Below are 10,140 nucleotides of genomic sequence, written 5' to 3'. Positions count from 1 at the left end.
TTAACTGTCACTGTGGAATGAATGAATGAACGAACGAACGAATGAAAAGCTAAAGCTTTCAAAGCAGAGGTAAGTGGAAATGAGCTCCGCGTGCCTCCATGTGCTCAAGGAAAGTGTGGTTGGCAGAGCCAATGCTGTCACAGCCAGACAAGGCAGGGCCACAGCAGTGGCCGTTCTGCCACCTGAAGCAAAGCCCAGGGGTTTTACAAAAAAATAAAGCTAAGATTCTGACATTCACCTCCTTCACCAGCTTTTTACCACTTTTTACCACTGTACAGAGTTATGTGGAGACAAGTTATGTGGAGACAAGGAGCTGCCTGCAGTGGGGACCTTCCTGCTGGAAAAGGAGGGAAAAGACAGGCCAGCTGAGCCCATCCCTCCTGGCACCAGGTCAGGCCTTCCCAGGCACCCGAGGGCAAACATTCAGGTTCAAAAGCCTGTCCCGAGAATCACCAGCAAGCCACTGACCCTCCTTGGGCCTCGGGTTCCTCATCTGGGAAATGGAGTCCTGGCTCCTGACCCTGGAGTTTTCACCCATATTAAATAATGTCACTTAGGCGGCACCTAGCTGGCTGGCACCCTTCCCTTCCCATCACTCACCCCCCATCACCTGAACCCCAACCAACCATCAGTCAGAACACCAGGGGGCTGGGGCTGAAGCTATCAATCGGATCCAGAGGAGCTCAAGAGGAGGTGGCCAGCACACCACAGCTGGTGGGGAAACTGCAAGAGTGTAGTCTACTGACCAGCAGCACCTGTCCTGGCAGGTCCGGGGGTGGACTGTCTCCATAGAAGTGCCGCAGATAATCACAGTGTACTCATACTGCGGACAGAGGTGGAGTGAGAGCAAATAAATGAACATAGGCTTTCTGAGTGGTTTCGCCAGTTTGTTTCATTTTGCTTGGAACACTAAGATTTATTTTCAAACGGCACACAGACGGTCTGCAGGGTGGGGCCAGGCCGGGCTGATGTCTGGGCCCTGAGCTCTCTGGAGAGACCCAACCCCACCCACAGCAGCTGCCAGGAGAGAGGACCCTCACCCAGGCTGCTCGGCCAAAGCTTCAGGCAAGCAAGGTGGCTTGGCAGCCCCTAGCCCCGCCCTGTGGCCAGGCACACATGCGGGGCGCAGGGTGGGTGGCCAGAACCTAACTAGGGGACACAGCAGCTTCAGGAACACTGGTGATTCCACTGGACTTGCTGAAACCAGGCTCTTTGGAAAACCACCTAATCTTTGGGAGAACACCTCGTGGCTTAGGCCTCTCCTCTCAGTTTCCCTTTGCTTTTCAAAAGTTTAAAAACAAAAATCAAAAAAAAAAAAAAAAAAAAAACCAAAACACACATTTTTCGGGAAAAGGTGTTCTTCACACGCCCAGAGAGCTGCACCAGCCGTGGCCCTCACTGAACCCGCTCTGTGAAGTTCTCAGGGAAGACGCCCCGGCATTTCTCCAGCTCCTTGTGCTGGTTCCAGTCACTCTCCTTCACGCCCATGAGCCAGCCTTCATCCTGAGAGTGAAGCAGAGCACCCAGGTCACACAGGGATGGGGGCAGAGGGCACTGGAACCCTGCAGGGCATGGGTCTTAAGGGAGATCTGCTGGAAAGATGTCCCCTCCTTGGTCTTGATCAGTTCCTCCAGCCCATCACACCCACTTAAAGAATGCCTCCTCCAGGCAGCATTCCCTGCTACCCCAGACCCAAACCTGCCCAAGCTAGGAGCCATCTGCCCTTCACCAGTGGATTTAACTCTGGCATTTGTGTGATTCCTCCTCTCTCTAGAAAGGCAGCCAAACTGCTGCACTGGTCTGAATGTGTCTAAACGCCATCCCAGGCCAGGAGCTTCCCACTATCAGGTGCCCACAGAGCATATCAGTTGTCCTTCCAGACTTCTACAAACAATACCAGAAATTTCTGGTGAGCACTGACCAGTTAAAGTTTCTCAGTGACTCAAAGCCCCTCATGAAGCCCTCCAGCTCAAATCCAGCCTTTGCTTTCACCCTGACAGTTCACCAGGACCACCCACCCAAGCCCTGACAAAGTCCTTAGCCCCAGACCCTGACCCCTGGGCCTGCAAGGCTCATTCATCCCTGCCCACAGTGGAGGCCATCACTGACCCTGCTATGCCTGGGATCTCCCTCAGTCCGTCACAGAGCCTACGTATGTCCTCTCTGACCCAAGTCCACCCACCTACATGACTCCCCCTGGTAGCCCGCCCAGTCCAGGGCTGGCCGAGGGAGGATGTGAGTAGAGACCCAGGGGTTGACAGGAATCTGCCAATTTAGCACCAGGCTCAGGAAATCCTTGTTATTGAAACCTCCCAGACCTGTGGCCTCAGTCCATCCCTGCTGCCCTCAAGTCTCAGCTCACTCAGCACCCCCAGCAAGCCTGCTGCTAAGAAGCCTTAGAGACCTGAACCAGGCAGCCTGTCAGGATTTGGGGGTGCAGTCCCCACTCTACACCAGCCCCAGGCTCCATGGGGAGCTCACGGTGAGACCAACTGACATGGAGAAGCCACAGCAGGGGGTGCTCTAGGAGGTATCTGGCCTGGGGAACAGCTGGGGACACAGCTGGGATGTTGGGGGTCCTGCCAGAAGCCATACTCTGTCCCTGTGGGCAGGGCGCAAGGGCAGCCTGGAGGAGGCAGCCCAATGGGAGGCCGCAGAGTGGGCATCTTGCCCTCTCACTGCCGGGCAGGAGGGCTCATGGAGAGGTGGCCAGGGATCCTGTCCTAGGAGGAAGGATGCCTTGAGGGGCAGCGAAGGGAGGAGGGGAGAAAGACCTTTAGCTGCAAAAAACTGAGAGAAAGGCAGTGCCAAGAAAGGAGGAAAGCTGACAGTCCGCGGAAGCAGACAGAGGGGACACGGGGACAGGGAGAGAGACTCAGGGAGATGGGATGGCATAAAGGGAAGGGGGAGAGGTGAATGGAGGGAAAATGCGTGAGGGAAGCAGGGTACAGAGACAGAAGAGCAAAGAGGAGGAGGTGGGGAGCGCATCTTCACGCCCGGCTGTGGGTCCGCAGCTGGTGGGGCTCTGCTGCCCCCTGCTGCCTCCTCCCGCCACAGCGGCCAGGGCCTCACCTGCTCCTCCGGGTTCTGGAAGGGGATCACCAGCACCACGTCACCCGCCTTGAGCTGCAGCTCATCGGTGTCGGTGGCCACGTAGTCGTGCTGGGCCTGCACCTATGGAAGTTTGGGGAGAGCTCAACCCCCCCGCCCTCATAGGCTCCGGTCCCACCCGCAGCCAAGCATGGTGCACCAGGCTTTGTAGGGCTTCAGGCTGCCCTGGCAGCATGGTGACTGGGAGCCCGCCAAGGCAGCAGGACCAGCGCTCGAGCCGCCACCCTGCCCGCTGGGCAGCCAGGGGAGTGGGGGCCAGGGGCCGGGGGGCCGGGGTGCTTTGGGCCAACCCACACAGCTTCGCAGCTCAGTGTCCTCGTCTGTAAAAGGGCAACGTCGGCTCAGATAGCAGCCCAGGCTGTGGGGCCAGCAGCCCATGCTTACCTTGAACATGAAGCCTGGGGGCAGGTCCAAGCGTCCCGCCCCACCGCCACCCTCCACGGTGCCATTCACAGTTGCTGAGAAGGTCTCTACCACCACCGCAGGGAGAGAGCTCTGCAAGGAGGAAGCACAGTCAGCGTGGGCAGGGAGCTGGTCCCGGGAGGGCAGGGGCCATGAGGGCAAGGGGAGGGGAAGGTCTCTGTGACGGATGCCAGACTGGTCTGCCTCCCCTGTGGAACTGCCACCTGGACCAGCACAGAGCAAGGAGCACAGGCAAGACGGGGCTGGGGAGCCATGAGTGGGAGGGCAGGTGGACAGCAGGAAAGAAAAGACAGGGCCTTGGTCCCTGTCATCTTACGGAGGCCGCTTCACTTGCTGCTGTTTCCCCGGGCTCCTGGGCTCCAGCCGCAGGTGGGGTCCCACCCGCCACCTCCGAGGCCTCCGCTGGCTGCAACATAAATGCCGGCATGGGGTCAGACACGGGACAGACACCGTTCCCAAGACAAGGAGAGAGGCCATGGACGGCAGCACTGAAGGGGCATCTAGAGCCCACCAGTGCCTCTGAGGGTACAGGAAGCCCCTAAAAGAAAGGTCAGGTCCCTGCAATGGGAAGCAGCTGGAGAAGCACCTGGAAAAGGTGCTGGCAGCACAGAGATGCCAAGTGACATGCTGCACAGGCCTCTGGGTGCCACCAGGACCCTCCCCCATAGGCCCTATCTTCTAGGCCCAAAACCTGACCAAGCCTCAGCTTCTTCTCACCTGCCTGGCCTGGTGGCTGAGCCAGCAGACCCCATGCTTGGGGACAGCAGCCAGCCCCTGTCCCAGTCCAAACAACTCAAGGCAGGCCCAGCAGCCCCTGCCTGGCCCTGGACACCTGCTCTCCAAGGAGGGGGCAGCACAGTGCTGGGCACCATGGTAGGGGCCTGGCCGAGGCAGAGTGCACACGGCCCAGACTCAGTGAGGCTGACCTGGCCAGCACTCACTCAGCCACTTCCGAGCTCTGGGAGCAATCACTCAAGCTTCCTAGCCCCTACTTCCTCGCCTGTAAAAAGAGCAAATGTCTAGGTTAGAGTGAAAATTAAATGAGAAGATTCTGGAACGTGCCTGCCATAAACCAGGAGATGCCCTGACCACTCCTCCCTCCCTCTGCAGGAAGCCTGAGCTGGGAGGCTGGGGTAGGGCTGGCGAGGTGGGAGGGGCCTATCTGGCCTGAATCACGGCAGGCAGGAGCGGCCTGGCCTCACCCTCAGGCTCACAGCAGCTTTGTCCATCCTGTGCCCCCTCCTCCGGGCTCTTCCTTTGCTGCTACACCCCCAGAGACTGGGGACAGGTGGGGGCTGGCAGGTGGACACTTACTTGGGCAGGCCCCGGCTCGGCCGTCTGGCTGGGCCAGGCCACAGCAAAGGTGCCCTCGGTAGCGCTGGGCTCCCCGGGAGGCAGGCTGCCAGCTGGACTCTCTGTGGGCTAGTGATGGGCCACCAGGGAGAACGGGGCGGAAGGGATGGGAGGCCAGGGAGGAAAGGGTGTCGGGCAAGGGCACGAGACAAGAGAAGAGAGTTGTGAGCAGCCTGGTGTCGGCAGAACAGAGAGCGGGTGCCTGCAGCAGGCAGCCTGGCCCAGGGGGGACAGAACCCTTAAAGGGAAAGCCACTCCCACCTCCTGGCTCCTACCACTGCCAAAGGGATGAGCAGGTGCAAATGAGCCACACACAGCTCAGCACCCACAGTCCACTCAACAAACTGGTGGCCCACACCAGGCTTTCACTGGCCTCCTCCAGAGTAAGACTATCCGGAGCTTCGAGCTCCCAGGAGGATATGCTGCCAGCACTTCCACACCAACTGCTGCTGCTGCTCCTCCTGCTGCTGCTCCTGCTCCTGCTCCTGCTCCTGCAGAAGCTACACTGTGGTTGTTGATGAAGTCCCACGCCCTCCCTGAGCCTCATGCCCCAGCCACCAGGTGGTGCTGACACCTGCCCGGCATGCTCACATTAGGGCACCTGGCCTCACCCTGCTTCCTCTGTCCCAACAGCTCCCTGATGCCACTACCCTGTAGGGCCCCCACAGACAGAAAACTCCTCAAGGACGAAGACCCTCCACCCCACGGGCCCCCTTGCAGGCCTCAGCAGGGGACCACTCACAGAGCCTGACAACTGAGCCGAACCACAGAGGACCCTCTTCTCTGGCTAAACTGAGGAGCCCCCTCCCGACAGGGCCTGCTGAGGGGCAGATTCTCCACAGACGGGAAGCAGTGGGACAGCTGGGGACAAGCAGTAACAACCAGCTCCCTGTGTGCATGAGCACCGGCCCATGCGTGCAAGTGCATGCACCTGTGAACAGGCTAGGTGCAGGAACAGGCAGGGTGGGCCGGGACCACGCAGAGGAGCAGCTCCCCCCCGGGGGTGGGCACAGAGCAAACACGGCTTACCTCCCAGAGGTCCCACGGAATTGACTAAGCGCAGCAGAGAGGGAGAAGGACAGAGTTAGTACAGAGGTTAGTGACAGGGTTGGGCGAGCAGTCCCCAGCGACCCCCATCCTAGGGCCCCAGAGCCCCCCAGGCACTGGGCAGCACAGAGCCAGGCTCCAGGGTCTCCAGAGAGCCAAGTCCTGGACATCTGCCAGGGCGCTGAGGCCACAGCTGCTGCCAGGAGAGGGCAGGATGCTGATGGGGGGCCTTATTTTTACCGAGTGGGTATTCAGCTGACCCTCCTCCTGAGGGTCTTCACCCTGACCTGTGTCTGCTCCTCCCTTCCTCACGTTCAGGGCTAGAGGAGGTGACAAGAGCTGGGGCCAGGGGGCTGACAGCCTGGTGACCCCAGAGGCCCGGCGTAGGTGGGCACACATGGCCAGACGTGAGCCCATGCCCCGGTGCCCCAGAGACCCACGGGCCTGCAGGCGGTGGTGGGCCCAGACCAACCTGACCAGAGGGCGTGGGTGCCTTCACTGGGCTCGCCACAGGCGGGAGGGGGTCAAAGTCCAGGTCCAGCAGACTGGCCTGCTCCGAGAAAGGCCCCGGGACCTCAAACTTTGCAGCAGTGGCAGAGGAGGAAGGCAGTTAGTGACAGGCCGGGAACATTCCGCAGGGTGCACACACTCACAGACACGTCCGCCTCACTAACAAGGGAGCACTGCCCACGCCACAAGCCCGGCATAAGTTCCACGCATACAAAGACAGCCCCTGCCACCCACCTCAGACACCAGCGGCAGGCTCACCGGGGCAACCACCCAGCGGCCCAACGCCAGCCCCGACTGCCTGCTGTCCCTGCCCCCCAGGCCGCAGGTCTCCCAGGGCCTGCTCCTCCTCCCTGCACCCCGCTCTCCTAGCCGCCCGCTCCGCCCACCCCTCAGAAGCAGCACAGTCCATCGCCCAGGCTGACAAGAGCACACGCACTCCCTCTAACCAAGAGGGCCCTAGGACAGGCACTGACCTCACCTCGCCACCCCACAGACACGCCTGTGGTGACACCCAACCAGCAGCCAGCGCCACTGGGTTAAGGACAGGCTGAGGTGGCACACACCACCCAGGAGCTCAATCTTAAGTGTGGGTCCCCCAACACCAGGGCTCAAGTGCAGGTCCCACCCCAGCCACCCCAAGATTCCCCTTCAGTGGGCCTGAGTGCTTGTGACAGGCATGACCCCAGGAGACTGTCCACACTGTAGGAAGCCAGCCCCGTGGTACACTGGGCCAGACAGTCAAAGGAGAGCTGCCCTTGAGGATGAGCTGGGTATGTGCCAGCACTAAGGACTCCCTACCCTCTGAGGAGGTGGGGCTTGCTCAGTGGCACCTCCAACTCACACACAGAGTTTCCCTTTGGGGGCCAGGGAACACTTCGCTGGAGAGGAAAGGCCCTGGCTTGGCCCTGGGTCCTCCTGCCCTCCTTCATGCAGTGCTAGGAGGGCCATAGCCCCAGCAGCCCACGCCAGCCTCTCATGTCTACTTGCTCCTGATGGCACCTAATGCTGACCTATATCCACCTAGTCTTCCATCAAGAAGGACCCAAGGCTTGGGTCCTGGGGAGTGGTCTCCCCAGAAAGGACTTTATAGCTGCACCTATCAAGAGAGACTCAAGACTCAATTCTGAGAAGACGAGGTGCCAGCTGTCTCACAGCTCAGAGGACAAAGTATCCACTCTGGGCAAGCCACAGACTTCAGAGAGCCCCAGCCAAGTGGTCTCACTTCCTGGACACTGCCCCAATGCTCAAGCCCCTGCCTCAGGCTCATCCTCAGCCACTAACTTTCACTGCTCTGTCCCCATAACCCTGCCTCTCAGCGAGGGAGTGCTCAAGACACCAGGGGTGCATGGCTTTTAGGCTCCCTGCCAGCAGCTCGCAGCAGCATTTCTCTCCCCCAGGTAGCTTCCCCACCATCAGAAGTCCATCAAGCCCAGACAGCCACCCTCTCATGCTCCAAGGGCACAGGGTCACCAGGCCAAAGGGCAGACCACGTCCTCCCTCCCTGCCTCCCAGCAGGCCAGCCTCCCCACCATGCAGGATCAGAACTGTGCTTTGGTGCAGGGACGCAGGCTACTCACCTCAGCCCTGCAGAGCAGCCCTGTTAGCACAGCATCACGGACAGCCCACCCCAGCCCTGGCAACAGCACCCACGGAGTACGCTTCCCACCCTCGGGGCAGAGACCTGGCTCCCTGGAGTGGGCAGATGGGGTAGCAAGGAAGGCATGCGGTGAGTGTGAGTGTGGAGAGGCCGACACACTTGGTGCAGGCAGTCTGGCTGCAAGTCAGGCCCATAGGCTCCTCACCTGTTCAATGAGGGCAATAACCCCCTCCCATGCGTAGGTGAAAACCCAACAAGGTCACATAGATAAGCGGCTGGCACCACGCCCTACTTGGTGTTTACCAGCGCTCTGTGTCACCCTGTCTCCCTCATGTGCACTGCCACAGTTGAGACATACTCCAGCTGGCAAGCGTTCCAGCAGCCAGCTGCCCCAGAGCTCGTGCCTCCCGGCTTTGTCACCATGTAGGAGGACCCCTGGACCAGCTTTGGCCTCCTTCTACAGAGAGGGGCTCCCCTGCCTCCCAGGGCCCTGAGCCAGGGGATCACCCACCTGTATTGCACCCTGTATTGCCACCCTGTATTGCACCCTGTATTGCCACCCTGTATTGCAACCCACCTGTATTGCACCCTGTATTGCCACCCTGTATTGCACCCTGTATAGCCACCCTGTATTGCAAGTTCCTAGTTCTCACTTGGAGTCCTCCTGTTGGGGCTTGTTGCCCACTTGCTCCAGGCCCCTCTCAGCAGAGACCACCGTCCTCATTTCCCAACTGCTTCTCCCTCCACACTTATACCCTCTGGCCCTGCCCCTCCCTCTTCCCTTCAGGCCTCTGAGCTTGGGCAAAGGAACCTTCAGGAGGCAGAGCCCAGAGGCCCTGGGCAGAGCAACTCTATGGCAGCACTCCAGAGCAGGCTGGCCCGCAGCATGGGATTAGCCAGTCTGCATGACAGGCCAGCCCCTAGTGGCTGCAAGGCCCAGACACCAGGCTTAGAGGGGTGAGGACACTGTGGCCTCTGTACGCGGATCTGACAGTGTGCACCCACTCCCGTGCCACCATGGTTACCCTCCTGCTCAGCTCTCCATCTATCCATCTGTGGATGGGCATTACATACCTTCTCAGGGCACTTACAGGCAGCAGCCCTGCTCTGTGGCCCAAGCACCGGCCCCCCTCCAAAGCCTGGGAGCTAAAGTCTAGGTGCCTTGGTCAGACATTCCAGGGCCTTCTGAATGGTGTTCCCATGGTCTCCTCTTGCTGCCCCACTGCAGTACCCTGCAGACACTCTGAACTCCCAGAAGCTCCTGAGCCCATGTCTTATCCCTCCCGGCCTACACACATGCTGCCATCTCTGGCTGAAGCAATGTGTCTGTTTGCAGGCACCTGGCAAATGTCACCGGCTCCAAGCAGCCTTTTCTGACTGGCCCGAGTCCTCCCCCCTTCCCGCTCTCCCCTTTGGCCATTGCATCAGCATAGGCACGAGGTCACTCCTGAGCGGACCAGCTCAGGACCACCCACCTGTGTCCCTGCATCTGGCCACAGTACGTGCTCAGAGATGGATGAGGGAGGATGGATGGAGGGATGGAGTGATGGATGAATGAGCAAGGCAGAGGCTCTGGGCCAACCTCTAGGGCCAGATTCTGGCTCTTGAGGTAGAGACATAGCCCATAGGATGAAGGAAGAAGGCCATGCACACCCCCAAAAGAACAAGAGAGAGCTGGGCCGCGGTGGCCGCGGCTGACCTGGGAGGGGGTGGTCACGCTGATCTCAGGGACAAACGTGTCATCAAACAGGCTGAGGATCTGCTCCTGCTTGACCTCCTTGGACGGGGTGTGTTTGGGAGGCGGAGGGACTGGTGGCCCTTTCCGGAGCTGTGGGTCGGAGGGTGAGGGGCCACACAGGGAGGCGCAGCAGAGCATGGAGGGCAGGGCAGACAGACAGAGACAAAGCCACAGTTAGTCACACCCCAGGCTGTGCCCCCCACCAGGCAACTGAAGACACAAACCAAGAGGAATCACTGCTGCCCAAGGCACAGACACCAGGACCACAAGGCCACCCTTAGAGGGAGACTGAGGAAGGAGGTCCAGAAACACTGTGCCTAGAGAGAGAGAGAGAGAGACAGAGAGAGAACGACAGAGGGGG

General features: G+C 60.0%; 1 protein-coding gene across 32 annotated transcripts in view; it reads right to left on the bottom strand.

Annotated features, from left to right (window-relative positions):
- Window positions 1–874: 874 nt before the first annotated feature.
- The window catches only part of BIN1 (bridging integrator 1), a 52,769-nt gene continuing 43,503 nt past the window's right edge, over window positions 875–10,140 (bottom strand). For 8 of the 32 annotated variants that reach the window (XM_072788777.1, XM_072788779.1, XM_072788783.1 and 5 more), the window contains 8 exons: window positions 9,741–9,869; window positions 6,407–6,514; window positions 5,917–5,940; window positions 4,849–4,956; window positions 3,851–3,940; window positions 3,496–3,606; window positions 3,073–3,174; window positions 875–1,503 (listed from right to left, as the gene is read on the bottom strand). In XM_072788777.1, coding sequence (XP_072644878.1) covers window positions 1,396–1,503; window positions 3,073–3,174; window positions 3,496–3,606; window positions 3,851–3,940; window positions 4,849–4,956; window positions 5,917–5,940; window positions 6,407–6,514; window positions 9,741–9,869 — 780 coding nt within the window. In that variant the 3' untranslated portion in view covers window positions 875–1,395. The remainder of the gene's footprint in view (window positions 1,504–3,072; window positions 3,175–3,495; window positions 3,607–3,850; window positions 3,941–4,848; window positions 4,957–5,916; window positions 5,941–6,406; window positions 6,515–9,740; window positions 9,870–10,140) is intronic. The other 24 variants (XM_072788804.1, XM_072788807.1, XM_072788809.1 and 21 more) reach the window with 9 other exon arrangements.

Source organism: Canis lupus, chromosome 20 (assembly GCF_048164855.1).
Source record: "Canis lupus baileyi chromosome 20, mCanLup2.hap1, whole genome shotgun sequence".
NCBI lineage: Eukaryota > Metazoa > Chordata > Mammalia > Carnivora > Canidae > Canis > Canis lupus.
Note: the sequence above shows the minus strand (reverse complement) of the source record. Positions and strands in the feature narration are given on the sequence as shown.